The sequence below is a fragment of the Mesoplodon mirus genome (assembly GCF_964341445.2).
Source record: "Mesoplodon mirus genome assembly, chromosome: 5".
NCBI lineage: Eukaryota > Metazoa > Chordata > Mammalia > Artiodactyla > Ziphiidae > Mesoplodon > Mesoplodon mirus.
This window is the reverse complement of record NC_138980.1, coordinates 82,136,426-82,163,641: the sequence shown is the minus strand read 5'-3', so window position 1 is coordinate 82,163,641 and position 27,216 is coordinate 82,136,426. Positions and strand designations below refer to the sequence as shown.

Sequence of the window (27,216 nt, the reverse complement as noted above, 5' to 3'; positions counted from 1 at the left end):
TAAGGAAAACATATAACCTGTAAGAAATGATTTTGTAATCAGTGGCTAAGACCTCTCTCAGCTTCTGGAATCAGTCATACCTGGATATGGCTTGACCCTGGGCAGATTACTCATTCACTCAAAGCCTCAGTTCTCATCTATAAAATAAAAATAGTGCATTTAATTCCTAGCATATAGTAAGCTTTCATTAAGTCTCAACTCTTGTGGCTGGTATTACTGTTATCATTATTACAATAAATTCACAAATAACTACATTACAATGCAGAATAAACTCTACCATAGGAAATACATTAATAAAGTGCCAAGGAGGATCATTGGAATATGTAGGATCTATAAAGATTTGATGGCAAAGGTGGCTTTTGAGATGAGCCTGAAGAATGAATGGAATTTTTAAAGGCAGGTGAAGGGATAAGAGCATTTTGGGGAGAGTGAACAGTAAAAAATATAAAGCAGAAGTTTAAAACTGTAGAATATGTTTGAGGAGAAATAAGCAGTTGGCTTGGAGCAGAGAGTAGGTTCAAGACAAGGCATAGAAGATTCATTGAAGAGTTTGTATTTCCTGGGTAAGGTATATTGGAAGCTGTTGAAATTTTTGAGCAACGTTTTTACTCTTCTCATTTTTGTATAAGGAAGCTTTATTGAATCCTTTTGATGTAAAAATTTTTGCTGTCACCCTGAGTTAAACAGGGCCTTTAGAATTTTGGGTTATAACCCTTTTTGGAGAAGGATAGTGTGTTATCCTTTTTGTATCCCATCAGGGTTCAGGTGAGGGTTAAATAAGAAATGAAATCAAAGAAAAAACACAACTTATTAAAAATAATTGCCAAATAAAATGCTGCATTTAAGAAATATTTAACAACATTATGCTTTAAAGTATAGAGAATTTAAAAAGATTAGTTTTATAATTTCACCTTAGAAAAATTGGGACAGTAAAGGGTCTTATATATAAATTACTTCCAATATAAATTACAACTTGTTGATAGCTTGAGTACTCTGATAAGATGCTGTATATAGAAGGAAATGGGAGAAATCAAAACTTGGAGTTTGTGTTTTATAAATCAGTTAATTTCTCAAATGTACGTGGAAGAAGATCAGTAATTCATGTTTTGTGAAGATCTCCACTTGAGCTGTTAGGCATTGTAATAAGTGAAACTCTTCTTTTATTGTTGAATTAAATTTTTGTTGAAATAAATTTAAATGTTTTAAAGTTTAACTTTCTACATGTGTCAGATATATCTTGCTAGCTCGATTGCCAGCTCACTGAGGGTGGGAACCATATTTTGTTCATGTAGTACTTATTGCACTAAACGTAAGGAGTCAGTTTTCTTCTCAGGAAATCCTTTAGGATAGCTTATATATTGAATTTGAAACCAGGACATGCAGATTCTTACCATGATAGAAACATTGTATATCTAGAAAAAATTTCTTAACTATCTGTGATGCAGTAAACAGCTTAAGTTGTGTGATAAACCCATAGTTCACAATCCCAAAAGAAGAAAGGTTAATTCTTTAAATGTCTGAAACCTTTGTCATGTCCCCAGATAAACAATTGTAACTTAGAGTCAATGGTTGAAGTTCCGGGAATCTGGAAATTTTACAGAAAATGTTGGGTGCATGCAAATGTTTATCCTGAGGCGAGGTTGCATAGCTCTTACTGTCTTCTTAAAAGGTCCATGGTTCCCAAATGTTGCCTGCTGTCCTAGGCAACATTTAGATCTTTGTCTCTCTTTTAGTATGATTTTCATTCTTTCATCTTGTTAAGATTTGGTCTTGTCTAATTTATTTCACTTTAACCCTACAAATCTGCTAAATTCTGGTGATAAATTTGGAGGATTTAATGAAAAGATATTATAGAACTGTCATAATTGTTTTGATGACATATTTCATGCCACAGAATGTAGTTTTTCGTTGTACAGTTTAATTTAGGAAGTTTAGTGCCAGAACATTTATTCTTTGTGTCCACTTGATTTCAACATCTCTTCCCCTACAGGGTTACTCTGGCTCCTGATATGCTTAGGCTCCGTATAGCCCAGTGTACTTGGCACTTCGTGGCAAGATTTTCCTTACTTTGGTTGAAAAAGAAAGAAAAGAGCCCTGAAGTCTTTAGAACATAATGTAATTGTGATAAGGAGCTAGGTAGTAATATTGGAAGAGCAGTAGGCTCTCAGTTTGAATCCTTTGTGTACTCTTTGCTACCTCTATGACCTTAGAGAAGTATTTAATGTTTCAGTGTCTTTATCAGTAAGATGAGGGTGATACTATCTATCTCAAAAATAAGATAACACATATAAAGCAGCTAATGCAGAACCAAACATGTAATAGAAACTTAAATATTGTAAAGCTTCCCCCTCTTCTTATTAGTGCTGTCCACATTTTCCTGAAACATAGAAATTGACCCCTATTAAGCAGTTACTCCTAATTCTGTTACTAGATTATTATTAGTTTGTGGTTATTGCCATACAAGTGTGCCAAGTCATCTAAAAGCTTCAAGAATTATCAGCCTATTTCATGGAAATGGGTTTCTTAATTTGAACCAGATAAAAAGATCAAGGAGGCAAAGAGATTCATATATGTAAGATTGTCACTTAAAAAAATTGTTTACCATATCCTCTTGGTATTCTATATAGCACTTCTCGCTTTTCGAAGAATTTTTCTGTTTTCTTGTATTATCCTCACAATCAGAAACAGGGTACTAAGCAAGAAGAGAAAAGTTTTCTGGGACCTTAAGTATGGCTATTTGAGTACTATCTTTTTATTCACCTTGCTAGAAGTAGTTCCTCATCGGAAAACTAATGGGGACCTCTACTGTAAGAAAATATAGTGGATGCCTTTTTAAAACATTTCATGGTTTATTTGGAGTACTTTCTTGACCACGTCATTTTTACCTCTCTAATTTTTGTTAACTTTATAAAGTTAGCGAGTGGAGTCTGTGATATCTAAAGTCCTTTCACTTCTAAAATTCTGTGATTCTATTTTATTTTTGTGGTTGATCATTACATTATTGTAGCATTTTAACTGAAATCTCTCCATGTTCAATATGCAAAGATAACTGCATTTGTGACTCAGAATAGTAAGGGTATTTTAAATTTCCTTTTATACGTTTGTTTTCTATATTATAAGGATGAGATGTTTAACATTTTGGGTTTCTCTTCTTCCATGCATGCCACATGCATTAAATAAATGGCAGTCGGCAGACCACAGGGCAGCTTGGGACTCCCAGCAGGCAAATCCCCATCATTTGAGAGCTCACCTTGCAGCAGACAGACATGGTGGCTCGGTACAGGTATTTTCTGATTTTTGCATGAGTGATTATTTCCCAAATTTATACAACTAACCCTTTTTGGAACTCATGGCATGATTTCATATCCTAATGAAAAACTTGTTGCTGAACCTCCATAATTCTATTCCTTTGTATTTAACCAAAAAGCAGAATTAACATGGTCTAGCAAGACCACCAGGGATACTAAGATTTTGCCTTTGTTCATTTTTGCAAGCATATGCCACAGTATTTAAGTAAGTTGTACTCACAATAGGTTAGAAAAACAAAATGTATTACTTGAAATATGTGTTAAACTTGATTTTCCAATAATAAGCTCAGTCTTTTTTCATGCTTTAAGTAAGAGAACATTTTTTATATCTTTTTCCTTTCATTGATTTTGCCTCCTTCAAACTAGTTAACTAGATATCTAACTTTTTCATCCTCAGTCCTTAGAATGTACTTTCTGATTAATTGGTCAAATAAACATGACCCTAATTTTATCATGATATATTTTGTTTGTACTTGGAGAAAATAGCACATGGAGAAAATAATTTCAAGGACAAGTATTTATTAAATATTTCCCTCAATTTTCTGGATATTTACAAAAATTTAAAGCTGTCCCTTATTCTTTTTGACGTGTTCCTTTTTTTCCCCTTTTCAGTATATTTAGAGATAGCTACTATATTCTGCCCTCACATGCCCCCCTAAATTTTAACCTTTTGTATGTATTATAAAATTAGAAAAAGATTACTGAGTCTCTTAGTTCTTTTAAAAATGTCAGTTTAAGGTAATCTGAATGCTGGTTTAAAGTAATTGAGATGATAAATGTTATCTCAATCCATTTCAATCTAGAACCTAGATTTGATTTTTTTTCCTCCACATATTTCCACTTGAACAATTTTCTATTATGTTTTACCAAATCTGCATTTTTCTTAGTATGTATATATACATATATATGCATACACACACACATATGTAATCTGAATCTGTGCTTGGGTTTTATTCTTTATTGATTTGAATTCTAAAAGATCAGTTCTTACTAGTTATCATGTTTTTCCCATCTTTAACTTTTAGAGGTAGTTTAAATTGTGAAACCAAATTTTTTTAAAGAACTTCGTAGTCTATGGAACTTTCAGTCATGTGTGTACCAGAAGTATTTGAATAGCGCTGTCAAAGTCTAGAGTGAGGGATTCAGAGGCAAGGGTGCCTGAATTGTAAAATTTTTTGTGACCCAAATTCATATCACTGGAAATTTAATTGAGAAAATTATATTTAATTCCCATAAACACAAACTGGATTGTGTATGTATCTGTATACGTTTACGTGTTTCTAAGTGTTGTATGTTTTTATAGCAGGTGTCTTGCTCAGTGTTCAGGGAAATCTGTAATAGTTAAGACACTATTAGAAAGCTCTCCTACCACTTCTGTACCATTACCACAAATTTATCTTTAGTTTTTTCTTACTTTGTGGAATTCCCAAAGATGGCTCATGGAATCTCTTTGGACTATCAAAGGGTGAATGAGTTTGATTATTGGCTCATCACTCAAAAACTTTGTTCTATTTTTTCACATGTTCTCAAAGATATATTTCAACTCTGCTCATCTCTCATCATCTCTTTAAAACTTTTCTGCCTTGTAGAGATTACATCTGGCTTCATTCTAATATTCCGTAAGTGATCAGTTTACTTACTAGAATTCTGGTAATACATAAGTAAGACAAAAAATTTTATATTATTTTTCATTTACTTCCGGAATTAACTAACTTGATGTGATGAACATTAAGGTAGTTTTACTGTCATGAAGAATTTGCTAGCAGCCTAAGTAAGATCATGCCTGAATCTTGCCCCACTCCAAAATGTTGAATTTATTTATAATTTTTATCCTACCCACTTTCAAAATTTGAAAAGTTATAATATGACACTGGTATAATTGGACTAATGAAATTGTAATTTAAAAATTAATAATAGTGGAAATAAAAGTGCCTTAAATCTGAGCTAATATGATTATTACGATAATTGAATACTATATTTGACTTTGAATGAAGGAAGAAAGGAAAACAATGTGTTCTTTCATTCTCATTATCTGATAAAGAGAAAAATCTTTTTACTAATACAAAAGTATGAGTAAAATTTGCCTTGAGGTTCTTTGTTCTATGGTTCTTAAACCACCTGTTGAACAATGTTTCAAGTATTAGCTTTGCAAGAAATATAAAGACTTTAAATGGCAATTGATAAAATTATCCTCAACAGATACTAAGGACATACCATCAAATGGTTTCTCAGGAAAGACATTTCCAAAATAAGTAGGTTGGTATCTGTTAATAAAATGTATGCCAGCTGACTGGACCTACAGAAAAATCCTCAGATACTCATTATTTCACATGTTCTTTTAATAGGAACTGCACGTTGGAGTCTACATTTGAACTCCTTATCTTTTCACAATTATTATGTATATTATTACAGATCAGACATATAGGTTACCAAGTTGATTTAATTGTGGTGAGCAGCATAAGCGTAAGTTCAAATTCTGTACCTTAGATTATTCATCAGTGACATGGAGATAATAATAGCTCTACCTCATGGTTTTGTTGTGAGAATTTTAAAAGTATTTAGCATAGAGGCTGGGGCTTAGGAAGTACTAAACAGTAGAATAATCTATTACTTTTGCAAATTAAGAAACTTGACTAGTATTTTTATCCATCTCTGAGAAGTGAAGTATAGAGATACAGCCAAACGAATGCATTGTGAAATGGGATTTATCTAATTTTATTCTGTATCTTTAGTGAAATCATGTTAATTTACTAACCAGAAGGATAATGCTATACATTTGATACATTTTTCCCACTTAAGAGACTAAGAATAATATTCAGATGCCTTAAAGAGTTTATTTTGAATCTGTTCTTGGCTTTTATGTGTTTTGGAAAAGCTCTTAGGGGAACAAGTATGCCCCCTCCTGCTCCCCTTAGAATCACTGGTAATAAATATGGCTGAGAAGCTTAAACCTAGCACTTTCAGTTTCTTGGCTATTCATTATTCAGCAAATATATATAAATGTCTACTGGGTGCTCGGCACTGTGCTAGGTTCTTTGAATAAAAGGGAGAATAACAAATATGGTGCCTGTCCCCGTGGAGCTTTCAGTTAATGGGAAAGGCTAATAAACAGGCAGTGTGATAAGTGGAGAAAGTACAAGGTGCTATGAGAACATATAGTAGAAGCACCTAACTTGGGTTTAGCAGGTTAAGTTTTCCTGGAAAAAATGGTATTATTTATATTCTATTTTTTCACACATTTTCAGTGAATAATCAGTAGGGCTTAGCAGTCGAAGAAGGTAGAAGGGGTTAAGAAAGGAGTGTACCAGGCAGAGAAAACAACATACCTAAGACTGTGGAGGAGAGACTGACAGATTGAGGAATTAAATGCAATTTGGTCAAGCTGGTACGTATTGAGAAATGAGACTGACAGGTAGGCAGGAGGCAAATCGTGAAGGACCTAAAAGGTCTTGTTATTAAATTTGGACTTTGGTCTGAGGGTATTGGGTAGCCATAAAGAGAATTAGGTAGAGAACTAACTTGATTAGGTTAGTATTTACAAAGCTTACTTTTGCTGGAGACTAGATTGAAGGGAGACAAGTCTAAGGCAAGGACACAACTCTCAAAAGTCCACAGCTGAGGAGAGATGATGGGTAGTGGAGATGAAGAGAAATAAAAGGACTTGAAAGATAATTAGAAGATAGAATTTAGTTGGGTATGGGGGTTGAGGGAAAGGGATGGGTCAGTTATCCCTTTCTGATATTTTCTACCTGGCAAATCAGGATTTCCAAAATTAGGTTTTAAAATGTACCGCTGGCAGCAGATAGTACTAGTCTCTAATTCCACTGTGTTGAGCCTTTCACTGTAACACAGTCCATGGAGCTCGATGCTAACTAAAAATCTGATCCAAAAAAAGCTGAGAGGGCATGGCAAGCAGAGGCAAGAAGACAGCTGTTAAGGGCACTACTATTTTACATGGTATGGGATACCTTCTGATTGTTTGGAAAGCTCCTCTGCTTTGCATTTAAGGAACAGTGTGACACTGGGGAAAAAAGGACAGAATCACAAGTGGTGCAGATGTGTTATGCAGCCAGAATAACATTATGAAATGTAAGAATAACATTAATTGTTGTAATAAGCAGTCTGATATTTTAGTCAGTGTCACTTCCGAAATACAGATACAGGTGACGATAACAGAAAAAGAATTAGACAAATGTATCCTGAAACGGTAAGAAAACATATGTGATTAAAAGTCAGAGGAGTAATAGATGTCATATCTGAGTCAGTTCTCCATCATGCTGATTGTTAATGCAGACCTTTCTAAAATGTTTCAGATAACCAGTTTCAGTTTTCTTTATCAAGTCTTTGAAAACACTGAGGTACTAACAAGGAAAAGAATTGAGTGACTAGAACAGTCATATCTTTCTATTCATTGTTTTCTGGGGTGCTGAAGTCTGAATAAGAGAGGGAGGTTGTGGAAGGAGAGTAGTTGCTGCCTTTATTACATAAATAATTTCCAGTTCATCTTTTTTATTTAGTTTAGGGAATTCCTTGTTTAGTTATAATTGGGGTAGATCAGCATTACACATTTGTTTCGATATTCTTTTTTTTTTTTTTTTTCTGGCAGTAAAGAAAGATTTTAATAACTACTATAGTAGGGAAGAGAATATAGTGTAAACTGAGCTCGCTTTTCCCAAAACAAAAGGCAGGAGACTTTTTAAATGCTGTGGTTTTGTCGACTAAAAATATATATTCACAACCTAAGAGTTTAGAGTTATGTTTAATTCGGCAGGAAGTTTTAGGATGTCAAGCCCAGAAAGCAGCATGTCAAGTAACCCTTAGAGAACTGCTCCAAGGAGGTGATGGGGGGAGCTAGGATAAATAGGAGTTTTGCAACAAAGGGCAGGTAGTGTGAACATCAAAAGATTATTGTTAATTAAAGAAAACCAAATATCTCAAGGAATTTAGCACTTTGCCAGTAACATTTACAGTAACATCTCGAAAGACTGAAATACTCAAAGAATAGAGTGCTCTGCTTAATACTTCTGTAAGTGAACTTTAGATTGAGAATCGGTTTTGGTTTCTCTTTGTTGAAAGTCAGTGAGAATGTCACTGGGCCTTTGGATTATCAGTTGGAATATCAAGAATATTAATTGTAACTCTATAGCTTTTAGAATATGTTAGAAAGTTGGTTTCATATAGTTATGTGAACCCTAGCACAGGTCCAATAAACTCTTTGGAAGTTACTCTTTTAACTATATCTTATTTACTAGTGTGCTTTCTTATAGATGACTTTTAGAAAAAGCTGAGTGGGTAAGTAAAATAGATCATATTTTAATATTTCTAATATATTTATTGGATAGATGAAGATCTGGTTAATTAATATATTGTGCCTCTACTGAGCGCTTGGTACCATTCTTCAAGACTCCAAATTAGGAAGATAGTAGTGTAACTAATTTGAATTAATTATATTTGGAAACCGTATTAATTGGCCTTTTGACATGGTTGATCACAAATATACCATGTGTTATCTTTGTACTCAAGTCCATGAGAATGACTTCTTTTGGAATTAGATTGGGCAGGCAGTCATTAAATGGACCATTGTTTTTCTCCCACGCTTAGCTGCACGCTGTTTCCCCACCGCCTCCCCTTCAACTCTGATACAGTGATAGTAAAACTTGGCCTAGTTGCCTTTTTTATAAACCTCTTAAAACAAGAATTGCACTAAGTTTCTTATCAAGTGGAAATAACAAAAATTTTCTTTAAGAACAAGAACAGCAGCAACAAAAACCCTGAATTTTCTTTTGAAATGTCAAACCTCAAGGCATCTGTGATTTTTAGATATACTTTCGTTAAGGAGCCTGATAAACACTAATATTTCAGAGACTCTTATGTTCTAGTGTGAGTTATAATTCTAGAAATGTCACCTAAATGGAATCATTCTTCAAAAATTGGCTTACAAAAATAAGCCAATATTGACACATTATTTATAATATTATGTCTTTGTTTCTTCCTCTAAAATCTGTTTGCAAAAAGACCACTAGTTTTCTTAAGTGGAAACAATTTTAATGCTGTGATACATTCTCACATCACTACTTTTAAGTGGGTCAGCTTCACAGAACTCTGTCACCACATTGATTCTCTTCTGACCCTGGGATATTGGCCTTTACTCAGAGGGTTAGGGAATCTGGGAAGCCCAGGGAAAATTACATTAAAAAAATTCATAGGGCCTCCCTGGTGGCGCAGTGGTTGAGAGTCCGCCTGCCGATGCAGGGGATACGGGTTCGTGCCCCGGTCTGGGAGGATCCCATATGCCGCGGAGCGGCTGGGCCCGTGAGCCATGGCCGCTGGGCCTGCGCATCCGGAGCCTGTGCTCCGCAACGGGAGAGGCCACAACAGTGAGAGGCCCGCATACCGAAAAAAAAAAAAAAAAAAAAAAAAGAAAAAAAAAAATTCATAAAGTCAGATGTTACTTCCTTTTGATCTGGTTCTGATCAGCCAGGAAGAATGAAACTTGAAATATTTCACTAAAATAAAGACTGTTAAAGTCACTTATGACTGTCTGTGAAGTGACATAAATCAGATTTTGTCATTATAATGCATATATAGTTACTGTTGCTGGAAATTTAGAGTACTTGAGTTTCAAATTTTCATTTGTGCTGCTTAAGTAGGGAAAGACACTTTTGGGGAGCTACCTATAAGTTGAGGGGCCTCCCTCCACCTATTTAGGGCTATTGAACAAAAGTGGGAAAAGAAACCCATTGAATAATTATTGTTAAGGAAAGAACAATGGAAATTGTTCAGTGAACTGTTTCGATTATCCACACTACATGCAAGACACTCTGCTAGTTAAAGGTGGTGGAGAATACAAGAGTATAGGATAAGAATTCTGCTTTCTAATTCCTTTCCAGTTCATTGCAGAGGCTCTGACATTTAAAAAATTAAGAATAAAGAACCCAATTATATTCAGTAATTACAACAAATAAGTATGTTTTAATGTGTTCAGAAAGAGGGAGAATTTTAAGAGAAAAAATTGACACAGAGCCACAGAGATCAATAGAATGACAGAAAGGAGGAAGCAGGTGCCACAGAAGCAGAGAGGGCGACTTAGACATAGGAGTATTCCTCCCATTGGATTGCCTCTAAAGATGATGAAGGCAGTTTTATATTTTCAGCTGTAGGCACAAATGCATTTCTAAGTACTTACTTGTTCCATATAGGATATATATAAATCATGACTTAATCTAGATACATTAATTGATTTCTGTTTATTCTTCTTGAGTTGGTGGGGAGAGAGCATATTTCTCCAAACTAGACTGTTAAGTCCACAAGGGTAGGGATGTTCGTCTCTCTTGTTTACTATGGTATTCCAAGTTCCTAGAGCAGTGCCTGACGTGTTGTAGCCTCTTAGAACTTAAGTTTTAGAAATGTGGGCTTCCGTAAATGGAAGTCTTAAGTCTAGTAGTCACCTGTCAACTCTGATGCTTAGGCCCTTGTTACATTATAAAGAGATCAGATAGAGAAAGCATTAAAAATGATTCTTAGATTTTTGAGCCTGGAGGTCTGGGAAGAGGCTAGGGCTTTAATAGAAATAGGAACTATAGGGAAAGTAACAGATTTAAAAGGGAGTATGATAAATTTGGTTTTAGAAATACTGAGTGAGGTGCCAAACTTGGTCTAGCTAACTGGCCATGTGGGTGAGTGGTTAGGCTCAGGGAATCCTTTACATAGAGATGACAGTTGAAGCCACACTTCAGGTCAGACTGACAGTAATAATGATGGCCACCATTTGTTGAACTCTTACTATATGCCAGTCACTGCGCTTTATATATTAATTTCATCTCATCCTGATATCAACCTTATTAAATGGATACTTATGTTTCCAATTTCATAGTTGAGAACACTGAGGTTTAGCCAGGTACGATGTCTTTCCAGGGTCACATAGCTGGTAAGTGGTAGAACTAGGTTTTGAATCTAGATTCGTCTTACTCCAAAGTTATTAGCTGGTGCCAAGTCATAGGGAGATGTGCAGGCAAATGAAGACTGAACAAAGACTATTAGCATATTTTCTAGGAATCATTGGCAACCTTCAAATAAACTCTTATTTGAGTTCTGATGTAGGGACAGAGTGTAGATTGGGAGGAGTTAAGGAATAAATGGAGAATTTTATAGAAATAGAAGTGGGAAATTAAGACAATAGTTTTCAAGAAGTTTGGAGGAAAACAAGAGATAAGACAGTAAGGTCACTTTGTAAGACCAAGAGAATTTGGGAGTTTTGTTATGGTTTTTATCTTGCTTTAAGATTTCATACATGCATGCATGTATTCACTTATTTCAACAAGTATTTATTGAGTGCCTATTCTGTGCCAGATAGAGTGGGGAAATCTCTTGGGGAACAACACAAGGATCTTGCTGTTATGGAGCTTAATTTTAATGGAGATGGGGGTGGGTATCAAGAAACACATCAATCAGTCAATCAGAAAAACATCAACATGGATAAATGCTATACAAAGAATTAAAAGTGAAGTATAACATGTAAGAGTGTGTCTTCATGGAAGTTCTAGCTTGTATGTTGGTAAAGTCCTGTTTTAGAGATGTTCTCTGAGAATCTGAAAGGTAAGAAGACAGACAATAAGCAAGAAGAGAATTCCAGGGAGTGAGAATAGATAGTGCCAAGGCCTTAAGGTGGAAATAACCTTGACATTGGTTGGAGGCTAGTGAGCAAAGGGAAAGTGCTATGAGATCAGAGAGGTAGGCAGGATTCAGATCTTGTGGGGCTTTGTAAATTGGAGTAAAGAGTATGGATGTTTATTTTAAATGAAACCAGGAAGTTGACATTAGAAGAGCTTTAAGCAGAGAATTATGTGTTATCTAATTTACATCTTAAAAGGAGCACCTTGGTTGTTGTGTAGACAATCCATTAATGAGAGGTGGACACGGGTAAAAGCAGACCAATAATAGGTTTTTGCTCTTCTTCACTCAAGAGATAATGTGGTCTGGACTGCAGATCTGGTAGTCATAGAGTGGGGAGGACCGATTAGGTTTGGGGTGTGTGTCAGGGGAGGATTTAAGCGGATCTGCTGATGGTTTAAGTCAAAGAGTGGAATCACAGTAACTTCTGGATTTGGAGCTTGAACAACTGGGTGAATGAATGGGCAACATGAGAGTGAGACCTGAGCATGATTACTGATTGAAATGAAGGATCCATTGGAAGAAACAATATTGAAGTTTCCAAAGGAAGTAATTCATGATGTAGCAAGGTACCAAAAGATATTGGCACACAAGAGGGAACTGATTGCGTTAGCCTTAAAAACCAGAGGACAGATCTCAAGATGAAAAGGAAGTAAGTTGCAAAGCAAATAATGAGTGACCTTATCTTTAATAAAATGTAGACCTATTAGTATATTCAGTTATGAACAACTGCATACTAATTGTTTTGTGTTCCTCATATTAACTTTCTGATTTAAATACTTTATGTTTATCATTGTATAACCTATTACTTTGTGTGTGTGTTTGTGTGTATGTGTATTTTTTCTTTTTTGCAGGTTGTAAGTTCTACAAATGGAGAATTAAACACAGATGACCCTACTGCAGGACGTTCAAATGCACCTATCACAGCCCCTACGGAAGTAGAAGTGATGGATGAAACCAAGTATGTATTGGTTTTGCCTGATTTAGTAACTTTTTTTTCTTAAACTGTGCATGTTTGAGATTTATAGTCATTACAGTTATTTAAGGAAACTTTTTTCAAGGAATAGATAGATGCATGCAAAACAAGTTGTATGTTTAATTATTTTAATCACTAAGTTTAAAATAGAGCTATTTCAGTAGATGTTTTAATAATACAAAAATAGTTATTTAAGAACTATGCTCAAATTCTTATTTAGAGTTAACAGCATTTTTTTATTTTTAGGAATGTAGATGCATGAAAGTTATTGCTATATTATAGATGCTCATTTTTTCTGTAAACATATGAATAAATAATTTTGTATGCTGCATGTATTAATATTAGTTTTAAGTTACTTTTTTTTGTTAAAGTAAATTATAATAGTTCTGCTTGGAAAAAAATTAAGCTTGAAAAACAATGTGATAATTTCAATGTGGGCAGTTTCTGATGATCTCTCTTTCTCTCTCTCTCTTTTTCCTTGTATTTTTTTTGTGTTTAGCTGCCAGAAAGTGTTGAACATGTGGTGAGTTCTCAAGTGTAGGCAGGCAGAAATAGCTCCGTTGACTGTAATTTCAAAGATTTAGCACCATTTTGTGTTTTTTAAAAACAAACTTTTCAACATAGAAATTATAATTGGTAAAAGTTGTCCAAAAGTATTTGATGTCATTTACATTAGCTCTGAAAAGCAAGAAATAATTGAGGAGCTCTTTTGCCTGCTGCAACTTTTTTGCTTCAAGTGACATAGATTTGGGGGCACTTTTTTATTGAGTAGATGATACACCAACCTTGCTTGCGCTTATGTATTTGTTTTGTAACACAAGGCTTTATTTGCTATTTTAAATAGAAAGGCAAGTTTTTGAGTTAAGCTTTCTTTTTTTCCTGTTTGTAATTGTTAAATACCCATAGCAATAGTATCACTAAACCAGTATTTCACTTACTAATTATATTGCCATTGAATACACATGATATACATTGATAAATTTCATGATAAACTATAGTGAGAGAGTGTTATGAATAATCCTCATCTAAATAGTTCCTACTAATTACAGATATTATGAAAAATAATATTCTTATCTGTTGCAATAATGTTGAATTTAAACTATTTTCTTGCCCTTGCCTTTAGTTATAATGCTGTGTTTAAAATGCTTCGCTCAATTTCAGGACAAATTTTGAGTCAGCCTTGGAGTGAATAAAGACAGTTGTTTAAATTAGTAAATTTTGGAACATTTACTCATCTACTCATATCCAAAGGGAACCTTACATAAGTGCTCATTTGCTGGCTGCAAGATGAGGAAACGTTTGTGGATATTTCTTTTTAAAGAGTAATGATCAAATGTCCATTTTAACCAGTTTGACTCTGGAATTTATTCATGGTCAGTATGACTTAGTTTGGTGGATTTCAGGATATAATTAGTCAGCTACGTACTTTTGTATTTTTACGTCAGAAATAAAAGCAACAGTATATATGTGCTTGTGCAATCTTAAGCAGAGTTATAAAGGTGGGTGGCATGTGGCAGATAAGAATGCACATAGCCTTTGCAATTAAACGTAGGTTGTAGAATCCTACTTCTGCCACTGTTTGTTTCCTTCATCAAGCTTGTCTCTTTTCCTGTAAAATGAGGCTAATAATAGCTGCCTCATAGGTTGTTGAGAAAATTAAATGTGATAAAGCACAGGTATTTTGTCTGGCACATGGCAGGTGCTCAGTTGCCATTATCACACCTATCTGTTTCTCCGCTTCCGGCTGCCAGTGACCTCTCATCTGTGCTCTTCCCAGGCTTGTGCCTCTTCCGTCAGTGTTCTGTATTTTTACCTTCACACCACTCTTCACTGAAACTGGCTCTTCTGTGTTCGCATCCTCCGAGAGACCTGCTTTCCACCAAATCTATTACATTTTTCCATGTATTCATTCAACAGTTACACTGCTTGGATTTCAGAAATATCTGATACTATCCTTGCCCTTAAGTATATCATACTCCAGTTGGGGGTAATTGCAGTTGTTTTAGCATTTATCAATGTATGATAAATACTATGAAAAAGATATGAAAAATCCGTTAGAGCTTGTAAAGAAAATGAGTGTTTACTGACGGGATAGTCAGAGAATGCTTTTTTGGAGGGGGCTTTGAAGAATGAGTAATAATTTATTTAGCTGAGATGGGCGTGTGTGTGTGTATTTATGGTTTGGGTTTTTATCTGTAGGTGTTGGAAGATGAGAAAAAGGAAAATGGTGGGAAGGCTCTTCCTGAAGTGAGGTTCTCTTTTGCATAGAGCATCAAGTCTAGATCACTTGGCAAGGCACCAGGCCCTTCATGCCTTTCATGGTCTGGCTCCTGCCTGTCTTTCCCAGCCTCATTTTCCATTCTGAAGTCTGTGTTCCGTCAGTTCCTTAAGTCGGCCATTGATATGTTATTCTCTTTATCTATCTCTCACTTCTTGAAACTTCTTGGATTTCTTAAAAACAAGGTCTTTTTTATCTTAAGATCCCCAAGACCTCAACAAATTATTACTAAATAATTGACTACATAATGTAGTGTATCCATACAGTGGACTATCAGTTAACAGTATAAAAAATGAAATTGAAAACATGATGCTAAGTGACACAAGCCAGACATAAAAGGCCATGTATTATATGATCCATTTACATGAAATATCCAGAATAAGCAAATATATAGAGACAGAAAATAGACAGTGATTGCCTCCGGCAGCTTTGAGGAAGATGGGAGTGACTGCTGATAGGTTATATGGTTTCTTTATGGGGTGAAGAAAATGTTTTGAAGTTAAGTAGCGGTGAGGGCTGCAAAACTCTTTGAATATATTAAAAACCACTGAATTGTACACTTTTAAAAGGTGAATTTAATGATGTGTGAATTATATCTGAATAAAGCAGTTATTTAGAAAAATGGATAGCAATCCATGATTTCAGTGAAGCTTTATTCCAGATGGGTTACAGAAATCCTCAGAACTTCCCTAACTCTCCACTAGTTAAAAACTCTTTTAAAACACACATTTTGTCTTGTCTTTAATCAGGGTTATTCTGACATTCCTACAGGCTTATTATTGCATTCCTTATATCCTCTTAGTCTGTGATTAAGAAATGTGAGCATGATTTCTTTTTCTGAATTGCATCTAATGCTTCTCTTCTCTCTTCCACCATTTTATGGGTAGCTAGAGACCTCCTTAGAATTCTTTTTCAGAATTTGTTTCCTACTTCCTTCTTTTCTTCTTACCTCTGATTGGCAGAGATCCCTCTCACCCCATCTCATTACTAGAATGTATTCTACAATGGATATTTTAGAGTCTCATGTTTCCTAGAATAGTACCTCATGGGGTAAATGTATGATTTCCAAGTGATGGAAAATAGTCTCTTCCCCCAAGATAAAGTGGCTCCTTAATTAGTAATGAGATTTTGCCTTACCATTTTTTACTGTAGTGGAGAATTTTTTTTTTTAAGGCAGGTGATACAAATGATAGCACCCTCATCATTTCTTCCAGGAATTTAGGAGAACAAGGCTTCCTTTAAGTTTAGTTATTGAGTTTTTAAGTATTGTGAAGTCATCTTTTTTCCTTTGTTTCTCTGTTTCTCTTTTTTTCCCCCTTTGCATCATTTACTGAACAGTATTGTGTGTTTGGTAATATGGTGATTATAAAGATAAGTCAAAGCCCTTTTGTTCCATTAGAGAAGATAGTAAGTACACCAGTGACTTTTACATAGTGGTTCTCACCCTGGCTTCATATCACAATCATCTGGGGAGTTTTAAAAATATGCCAATACTTAAGCTGTACTTTCTGAGTGGTAGGGTCTGGTTACCAGTATTTTGAAAATGCCTTGAAGCCGATTCTAAGGAGCAACCAGGATTGAGAATCACTGGTCTAAAGCAAGGTATTATAGGATTAGCAGTATGGAGTTCAGAGACTGGAGTATGCACTTCTAGCTGAAGATCAGGAAGTCTTCGTGGGTAAGGATACATTTGCAGTAGTTTTCAAAGATGAGTATGATTTGGCAAGGTAATGGGGGTCAGAGAGAAGAAGAGGTTGAGCAACACTGTGGAGCAAGGAAAGAATGGGTTAGTTTGAGTAGTAACCTGTGCACATAGAGAGTGTGAATATATTAATGGGAACTGAGATAGGCTAAGTGCCCAATCTCCAAGGGCCTTTAGTAGCAAGGTAAAATATAAATAAATTGGACATGATCTTTCTTAGCACAAGAAAGCATGCTGTGGGTTTTAAGCCAATAAATGGTATAATCAGATTGAATCTTAAGAAAATTAATTCAGCAGTTTGAGACTTACATTGCTTCCTGGGGTTCCTCAGATTGCAGAAAATCTCCATTCCCTCCTTCCCTCCCTCCCTCCCTTCCTCCCTCCTTTCCTTCCTTCCTCCTAAAGTACAGGCTGCCTGGTAAGGAAGGCTGATGGAGGATGAGACTGAGAGGAGAGTAAAAATAGGTTGGAACCAAATTTTAAAAGCTGTGTGGACTTAATGCCTCAGACAGTGGAGAACCATTGCTGAGATTTAAGAGGAAAAGGGCATGGCCATATTATGATGGGGGAAGTTTGGATGGCAGATTGGAGAGAGGAGGGTCTTACACTAGAAGTCAGTTAAAAGGCTCTTGGCCGTGGTGGAGACAAGAAGTTATGAACTAAGCCAGCATGAGAGGGTGGGGAGATTTTAAAAGTCATTTCAGACTTGAAGAACTAATTGCACATGGATGGAGAGGAAGAAATTGAAGGTGAGGATGGGTCTGCAAGTTCTTAGTTAGAGTAGTTACATGGTCTTGCTCTCTGATCTAAACTTACTAGCCTAACCAAACAGTTTCTCATTTTTATAATCGAGAGACCTAGAGAAATGAAATTACACTCCAAGTTTTAAGGGGAAAAATCCTTTGTCAATGCACTAAAGTTTAGATGTCATGAAAGATATTTTCGGTATACTCATCAACCAGACAAGGAGAGGCTAGGTTCTGGAGTCCTAAGTGGGTGGGGTCTGGCAGGTACCAACAGTCCCTCAACCAGAGGATGAGCCAGTGAGTCATTGTAGGGACAGCTAAGAACTTCAGATCCAATAAACCCACACACATATGGTCACCTTATTTTTGATAAAGGAGGCAAGGATGTACAATGGAGAAAAGACAGCCTCTTCAATAAGTGGTGCTGGGAAAACTGGACAGCTACATGTAAAAGAATGAAATTAGAGCACTCCCTAACACCATACACAAAAATAAACTCAAAATGGATTAAAGACCTAAATGTAAGGCCAGACGCTATCAAAGTCTTAGAGGAAAACATAGGCAGAACACCCTATGACATAAATCACAGCAAGATCCTTTTTGACCCACCTCCTAGAGAAATGGAAATAAAAACAAAAATTAAAAAATGCGATCTAATGAAACTTAAAAACTTTTGCACAGCAAAGGAAACCATAAACAAGACGAAAAGACAACCCTCAGAATGGGAGAAAATATTTGCAAATGAAGCAACTGACAAAGGATTAATCTCCAAAATTTACAAGCAGCTCATGCGGCTCAACATCAAAAAAACAAACAACCCAATCCAAAAATGGGCAGAAAATCTAAATAGACATTTCTCCAAAGAAGATATACCAATTGCCAACAAACACATGAAATGATGCTCAACATCACTAATCATTAGAGAAATGCAACTCAAAACTACAATGAGGTGTCACCTTACACCAGTCAGAATGGCCATCATCAAAAATCTACAAGCAATAAATGCTGGAGAGGGTGTGGAGAAAAGGGAACCCTCTTGCACTGTTGGTGGGAATGTAAATTGATACAGCCACTATGGAGAACAGTATGGAGGTTCCTTAAAAAACTAAAAATAGAACTACCATACAACCCAGCAATACCACTACTGGGCATATACCCTGAGAAAATCATAATTCAAAAAGAGTCATGTACCACAGTGTTCATTGCAGCTCTATTTACAATAGCCAGGACATGGAAGCAACCTAAGTGTCCATCGACAGATGAATGGATAAAGAAGATGTGGCACATATATACAATGGACTATTACTCAGCCATAAAAAATACCGAAATTGAGTTATTTGTAGTGAGGTGGATAGACCTAGAGACTGTCATACAGAGTGAAGTAAGTCAGAAAGAGAAAAACAAATACTGTATGCTAACACATATATGTGGAATCGTAAAGAAACTGGTTCTGAAGAACTTAGGGGCAGGGCAGGAATAAAGACGCAGACGTAGAGAATGGGAGAATGAACTTGAGGACACGGGGAGGGGGAAGGATAAGCTGGGACAAAGTGAGAGACTGGCATGGACTTATATATACTACCAAATGTAAAATAGATAGCTAGTGAGAAGCAGGGAGATCAGCTCGGTGCTTTGTGACCACCTAGTGGGGTGGGATAGGGAGGGTGGGAGGGAGATGCAAGAGGGAGGAGATATGGGGATATATGTATATGTATAGTTGATTCACTTTGTTATAAAGCAGAAACTAACACACCATTGGAAAGCAATTATACTGCAGTAAAAATGATTAAAAAAAAAGAATGTAAAATCAAGAAGAAACTTTATTTTAAATTAAAAAAACCCCCAAAACTTCAGATCCAGACAGAGGAACATGCTTCAGTTTCTGGGTAGACTTTTGAGAAGAAAGTATATGACATAAATCCAGGAAGACAAGCCATATTCTCCAAGAAGAAAAGGGCAATCAATAACGGGAAATGGTGGTGTGATGTCAATAGGAAAACCTTGGCTATTATCATCTATGTTTTCTACAGAGTTTAGGACATTGACCCATCATGATTTCTTGTTTCCTACCTAAACAGTATTTCAAGCAACAGCCTTAATGTTCATCAGAAGCAGAACTTAACATTTATTCCCAAATGATTTAAGACTAGAGATGTGGCTTCAAAGCTTCTAGGCTAGCCACCAAATGATCAGGTCAGAAGTATGAACCTGACTTGTGAGGGCGTATTGGCTCACTGGAACCACACAAGGAATAATCAAGAAAGAGCCAAGAAAAAGAGAATCATTGACAAGAACATGATTTAAATGTCTGGTCAGCTTATTCTTTCCCCAAGGTAGTTGTCAGTAGCCTAGATCTGAGGAGACCCCACATGAGGTATGAAATAGTGGATAAGAAAATGTAGCCACTGAGCAGCAAGGAGAGAAAATATCCTTGAAAATTGTAAAGGTGTGAGTTATTTTCTAAGACCAGATAATTTAATTTATTGATAAAATAACTTGCTCACGTCATCTGTGAAAACTTCTCTATGTGCTGATTCCTAGAATCTGTGCTGTTACTTGCAGTTGTTGTTTCCGATACCACCTGCACCCCAACTGTACTAAGTTAAAATTACATGGTTTCTTTTTACGCATTTGCCTGCTGTCGTGTGAACTGATGACATGGTGTCCACTCAGTATCTCCAGTGGTCAGCTTATTGCATCCAGGACGAGACCTCATATTTCAAATGGAGACGCAGGAGGGTGACCTGGCAGTTGGATCTAGAAAGCAGTGCTTCTTGTGATTCAGAGTCCTTTAAGAATTTGGTGCAAATCATCTCTCTCCAGAAAAGCTTCCACGGGCACTAAAATCTGTATTTTGTAAGGTTTCACTAGGGTCTGTGGCCCAAGGGTAAGAACTTTAGCTTTAGAACATGCTTTAGAATTTTGACCAGGTTCTTACTTTAGAAGTTAGTTGCATTTATGAGGCAAATCATTCATTAATTCAATAGGTATTAAATGAGTACCAATTTTGTGCCCATTTGTGGGATGTATCTGTGAGCAAGACCTTAGGAAACTTACATTCTATGTGGAGGTAGATAATAAATAAATAAATAAAATAAATTCAGATTAGTACTATGTACTGAGAGGAAAATAACATGGTCATGTGTCAGAGTGGCCATATGCGAGAAACTGTTTTAGACTGAGTGCCCAGGGCAATTGAGATGAGACCTAATTCATTAATCACTAAGACTATAAATCAGCTGTTTTGATAATGACTTTTAAGAAGTCAGCCACACGGTTAATATCAATTTCTTTCTTAACTGCTGTAAGTATACCATATTTTGAGAGCATCTCTGTTCTCTGTACTTGGATGCATTCATATTGCATAAAGTAATGCTGTCCTCTGGTGGTAGTCAGTTTAATAGCATGCCAGCTCTACTTGGGCAAATGGCAAATCTATTTCAAGGGTATACTCTATTCAGTGGGATTTATTTCTAAAAAATAGATGTCTTTTTTAGATTGCTTTTGATTTTAAAAGTTCTCTACAATTATAATGCATTTGAAGATCTTATTTAATCTTAAATAAATGCTTGGAGTAGTTTTCTGTGTTCAACAATACTTACACAATGGAAGGAAAGATTACCTAGGAAATAGGAAGCACTCAACTCTCAGAACTGAAAGCAGATTAATGGTAAAAAATAAATCAGACAAAGTGAAGTGCTAATTCAAGTGTGGTAAAGCTGAGACTTGAACTTGTTCATCAAAACATCTATGATATTCAATTCCCCATTCCAAAAGGCTTATGTATACCTTACAACACTTTATTAGTAGAAAACTTTTTAAAAGAATATACTTTGGAATTTGAAAAGACAAATGACATTATTTAGGAACAGTGAACATTGTTAATACAACTTTATATTAAACAATAAAATTCCATTGATATATGACCATATTCTTAAATTTAATATTCTAATTATTTGGTTTTTCTTTTAAATACCAATTTTTTAATATTTTGTTTTTTACAATATGGACATTTTCTAACTCTTTTCTAAGTTTTTAATTGAAAGGTTCCTTTTAGAATAATGATTTTATCTCCTAGTAGTTTTTTGTTTTGCTTTTTTATTTTAGAAAATATACATAACAGGTTTGAGAAAGTATTAGGTACCTAACAGAAAAATTTGACTTACTTCTCTAAGTCTAGGAAAAATATATTGTGCCTAGAGTCTTCTGTTACAGTGGTGTCTCTTTTTAAGGCCCTTGATTGAGTAATTTATTTCCATTCTTTCTGGTAGTTACCTCAATAAGAGTAAAACCCGTCAAGATTGATAACGGCACATATTTCTAGTTGAATCTTTATCAGCTGATATATACAATTTTGAATTATTCACATTCCATGGTCTAGTCATTATGTACTACTTGAATGCAATTTAAAAATGCAATTGTGTAATTTGGTTTTGAATGCCCCATAGTGATTTCATAATTATGGCATAAATCCCAATAAATGGTATGAAATTATTTTTGACTAAAGATAATGTGAGTGGAGAGTATGTAATTTAACTGCACAGTGTGGATTTTTGTTTACATTTATTTCACAGAAATAATGATATCTAGCCTTTATTTCATCTTCCATGATCTTTTGCTGGATAGGACACCTGAAGCTCCATGGTCTCTTTTATTTTATGCTTAGCTTGAAAATGTTGAGTTAATATTGTTTTTGAAGGTGGGCTGGTAAGAATTAAAGGAACATCTTTGTAAGGACTTCAGTGGGGGGAAAAAAAAAAGGAGCCTCTCTATATGTGATACTTTGATATTCTGATAGATTGACTTTCTTTTAGGTATGGAAGGGGGAAATGGCCAGACCTTTATTTGAAGGAATGCTAGACTTTTAGAATATATATACATGTGTGTGTATTTGTTTTGTTAGTTGCTGATCAGTGATTTTCTCAGTTCATACCAACCTCAGCATTGCTCTACATGTGTTGCATCTTCTCATGACTAGGAGAATTTACTGTGAGAAAAACTAGTTCTCTCAGGGATCATGTCTATGTTTTTTCCACCTAGGAGTAAAAACCAGATATTTCTTAAATAGACTACAAAAACTGAATCAGTTTTCAATTGCAAAACTGAATCACCTTGATTATGCTATTTTAAATATTAAGCATATTTTTACCTTAATTAAAATAACTTATGATAAGCTTGACCTTCTTTAACCTCTAAAGAATTAAAAGTGCCAATCTTAGCATTCTTATTTAATGTATTTTCTCTCTTCGACTTCGTAAATATGATGGAAAATGTTTGTTGAAGAGTGTTTTGGGGATTTATCTTTTTAGTTTTGGAATCTAAACTAATTCTTAGTGAAAATAAAATCCCCAAATTAGGCTCATTATTGCTTTTCTAACAATGGCTTCAACAATCATATATGAATACCAGGAAAAAAGGGAAAGAATACATAAGATGAACTTTATATAACAGCATGCCATTGCCAGAAATTAGTATCTAAAATAGAATGTGATGGATCAGTTGGGGTTCAGAACTTTATGGCTTTTTAGTTAGTCTTCGTGCAGAGCCTTTTCAGTTTAGTGGCTCCTTTTAATGTTGCATAGAATGTTTTGCTATTCTAAAAAGGCACACTGATGAAATGATAGTAACAACTCTGCCATCGTTTCACTAATATATATGCTTCATTGGTATGTTCACTGTTTATGTTGCACTAGCCCGTGGCTTTCTATGACATTTAAGTTAATATGACAGATGCAGCCTTACTTTGCAACATTTTAGTATTTTTATAATAAAAGGAGTATTTCCCTCCATCTGCAGGTGCTGCTGTTTTTTCAAACGAAGGAAAAGGAAAACCATACAGCGCCACAAATGACTCTGGACACAGACAGATCATGGGGAGTTACTTACATGTTCATCTGCTGTCTTGTGATTAAAATCATCTCTGTAGTGACCACATATATTTTCAAGGACTCACTGTTAGAAACAAAAATGTCATACTTTCATACTTCATTTTGTGGTTGTCTTACATTCGTATTTTTTTCTAATTTAACTTTTATGGAAGCTTTAAAGTTTTGTCAAAACATGAGTGCTTTGCCCATCATTGAATGGAATGGACCAATGAGGTGGTATTGATGAATTACAGTTCTGTAGAACATTTTTCAGAAGCTCTCCTCCTGTTGTAGAAAGCAGTACAGTATCTTAAATGTCAACCAGTTATATACCTAATCTGATTTTTATAACTTCTGTAAGAGAATAATCAAAGAGGAATTTTCTCCCCAGTGGATAATGCAACAGAGAAAACAGAGTTGCCCAAATATTTAAAAGAAGTTATCCCTTGAGAAGATCATTATCTGTGTGACATCTGCATTGATTTCACTGTTACTGTCGGTACTGCTATTCATGAGTCATACTAACATTCTCTCTGTGAAATCATGGTACAGTTACTGCCCAGAGGTACTGAGGAAAAAGCTCTATGGGTTTGGCAGGTGGTAGTGGTAAAATGAATCACAAGTAGTGTGGTAAATATGAGCTCTGCTTTTGTTGCACCACTATGTGAAGTACAGTGTTGTCAAAGTGGCAAAAGCGCTTATTTTTTAAAAATGCAAAATATTTGTATAATGTAACTTTATGCTTCCAGATAGTAATGTATGTTAGACAGCAAGAAATGAATACTTTGAGAAATGATATATGTTGGAGTTTTTTGAAAAATACACTAAGGAGAAGGAATAAATGTGAATCTCACCACATCATATGAGGCTGAAGTCTAAGGAGATCCCACTGAAACCTGCTGCTGAACGATTACATTCTCCTTAAGCAGAAAACTTTGGATGTGCCACACAATGGTGTCTGTTTATTAATTATTTGCCCTTTGATTTAAAAAAAAGACCCTCAGCAATAAAAACGGGGTCACTTTATTGCCCTCTGCGCACATTAGTCTCTTGTATTCAACTTTGCTGGTTCTCTGGAATTTTCCTACTTTTTAGCATAATTTTGATGATTGAAAACTATTTTGGAGAGGATGGGTCAGGTGCTTTGTCCCCATAGTCTTTTTGAAGTGCCTGCATATGAACAAAGTAATGGTTCTGTAAAAAAAGGAAACCCATTCCACTTTTCAAGTATGCTTTGTTTTAAGCCATGAAGACACAGGTATACTTTTGTCACATTCTACTAGCCAGAATTTGCAAGGAGAGTTAAGACAAAAAGACTGGCTAGAAAGATAATTATGTTGTTCAAATCTCACATTCACCTTTCATTTATGAACTTGTTGCTTACTCCTTCCACTCAGCCCCTTGTTGTCTTTAAGTGTGTGCCTCCGGGCATGCTTATTTATTTTTATTGTCTCAAGGTAACATTTAAAATATGTAATTAAAGTAAATAAATCTACATTTTTGACATTATTGCATTTACAGGAATTTAACTGTACTTTGTAATTTATTTTTCTTATTAGCCAAAAGTTCAGTGCATTGTTTTTGATGAATTAGGCACCCATATGAATACCGCAGATCAGGACATTATCATTGTTGCTCTGAATCTATAAATGATCTTTATAAGTTCTTGATTTTAAAGACCTACACTCAGCCTAGAAAACACTTGTTGTATAATTTGGTCAACAGTTTCCATTTTATCTATTTGTATACTGTCATGATGTCTTAAACTACAGGAGTTACATACTGAGTTTTTATTTTTGTTTGCTTTGAGCAAGGTAGATGGATGTTTTGGCCATTATAATGTGAAACCACTTCTTTCTTTACAGTATTTGACCAAATTTGTGTGTCTATGATATTTGTAAATACATGCGATATCTGTATTTCTTATCATAAGCCTGTTTAGTTTTATTCTCAGTAGGGTTTTTGGACTGTACAGTGTTTATATGATCTGAACTCCTTATACATAAGAAGGTGTGTATATTAATCCAATTATGGACTTAAAATATTTTAAAACTATAAATACCCTTATTTGCTGCAAAGACCAGTGTGTAGACATTTGCTTTTTAGCAATATTTTTAAGTGCTCCATTTTAATGCCAAGGAATAAGTCTTTTGGCAACACAAACTGGTCAATAATAGGTAATGCAGGTATGTTCAGGTTAAGCCAACAATGTTTTGCATTTTTATGCTTCTTTTCTGTCAACACTAATGAAGTCAACATTGCCTGAATGTCTGAATAATGAAACACATCCCTGTTTAAAAGTATGTAACTGAAAAAGAAATAAAAAATAAAGGTAGTTTTTTTAAACTTGCTCTTTCCCCTTTCCTCTAATATGGGTAAAATAATGCCACTTACTGAAGACAGGAATTTTAAAAATTCAGTTTATTTAATTTACTAAATGTGAAAAGCAGAGCTAAAGGAATATTCGTTTGTGTTTTTTGATTTTGTTTTGCTTTGTTGGAACCCTATTGTAAAGAGTGCATACCTGGAAGTATCTAAGCTTTCTTTAATGAAAGTTAAAAAAATTTTTTTTATACTTCTCTGAACTCCTTAATAGAGCAATTAATTAGAACTAATGCCACTAATAAACCGAGGGAAACAAGCTGTATCATTTCATTCCTTTTCAAAAATGAAGTCATATTATGATCAGAGAAATGAAATATTATTAAATCCAATTTTAAGTGAATGACTTTAATATCATTCCAGATGAAGAGCATGTATCTGTGACAGTATCTCACAGTTCATCATTGTGCTAGGTGCTTTAAGGGGTTTTACAAAATGGTGCTCTGCTTACTGAAAGATGCCAAAGGTAAGATAAGTCAAAGCACACACTAAGCCCATGTGTGTCCATTAAGCACCACCATTCAGAAAGAATAAGATATGGAGATGAAACATACCAAGTTAAGCATGGGTTAAAAGGCCCTATCTAGAAATATCTGACCTAAGATTAGGGTTCAATCTGAATGACTGTATAGTTGCATTAGCACCCTTTGCTTTTGCAAGTGACAGAAGCTTAACATGGCTTCAGCAATAGGCATGCACATTATTACATTTAACTGAAAAGTCCAGTGATAGGAGTAGCTTCAGGAATGCTTGATCCTGGTGCAAAGTTCAGGAGTCTGTTTTTCTCTATATCTCTCAGTTTTGCTTCCTACCCTGCTGTTTTCATTGTCAGGGAGATTCTTCATGTGTGATGGTAAAGTGACCACCCAGCAGCTTCAGACTTCTGCCATAATCTCGGCCAAAACAAAGAACGGTTTCTCTCAACAGTTCCAGCAAAATCCCAAGACTGACATTTATTCCTTCATTGGTTCACATGCCCACCCTCGAGCCAACTACTGTGACCCAGGGAATATTGTTCTCCCATCTTCAGAGGACACACTGAACTGAGAAATAAGGTAGAAGGGGATGTTCCCCAAAAGAAAATGAGGATATTGTTACCAGAAGGAGAGTGAATGGATTCTGCGCGGGCAATCTAGATATCTGCAGTCATGGTGAGAAAAACAAAATAGAGTATAAAGGCAAACTTAATTGTTTTAAATTAGAAAACGTTATTACTGAGACTTTTATTAATGTGAATATATTATTGGAAATCACTAATATAGTGAACGAATACATTTGAAAAATGTT

The 27,216-nt window shown here is 35.2% G+C and overlaps 1 protein-coding gene across 3 annotated transcripts; it reads left to right on the top strand.

The window, feature by feature from the left end:
* The first annotated feature begins 3,130 nt into the window (after positions 1 to 3,130).
* Positions 3,131 to 25,897, top strand: CSNK1G3 (casein kinase 1 gamma 3). 3 transcript variants are annotated; one of them, XM_082622809.1, is made up of 4 exons: positions 3,131 to 3,277; positions 12,833 to 12,939; positions 13,454 to 13,477; positions 23,477 to 25,897. In XM_082622809.1, the coding sequence occupies exons 1-4, from the start codon at positions 3,161 to 3,163 to the stop codon at positions 23,529 to 23,531; spliced, it is 303 nt and encodes a 100-aa protein (XP_082478935.1). In that variant the 5' UTR covers positions 3,131 to 3,160; the 3' UTR covers positions 23,532 to 25,897. The 3 variants fall into 3 exon arrangements, with proteins under 3 accessions (XP_082478935.1, XP_082478934.1, XP_082478936.1); XM_082622808.1 differs by having other exon boundaries at positions 3,131 to 3,283; XM_082622810.1 differs by lacking the exon at positions 13,454 to 13,477 and having other exon boundaries at positions 3,131 to 3,283.
* Positions 25,898 to 27,216: the final 1,319 nt, after the last annotated feature.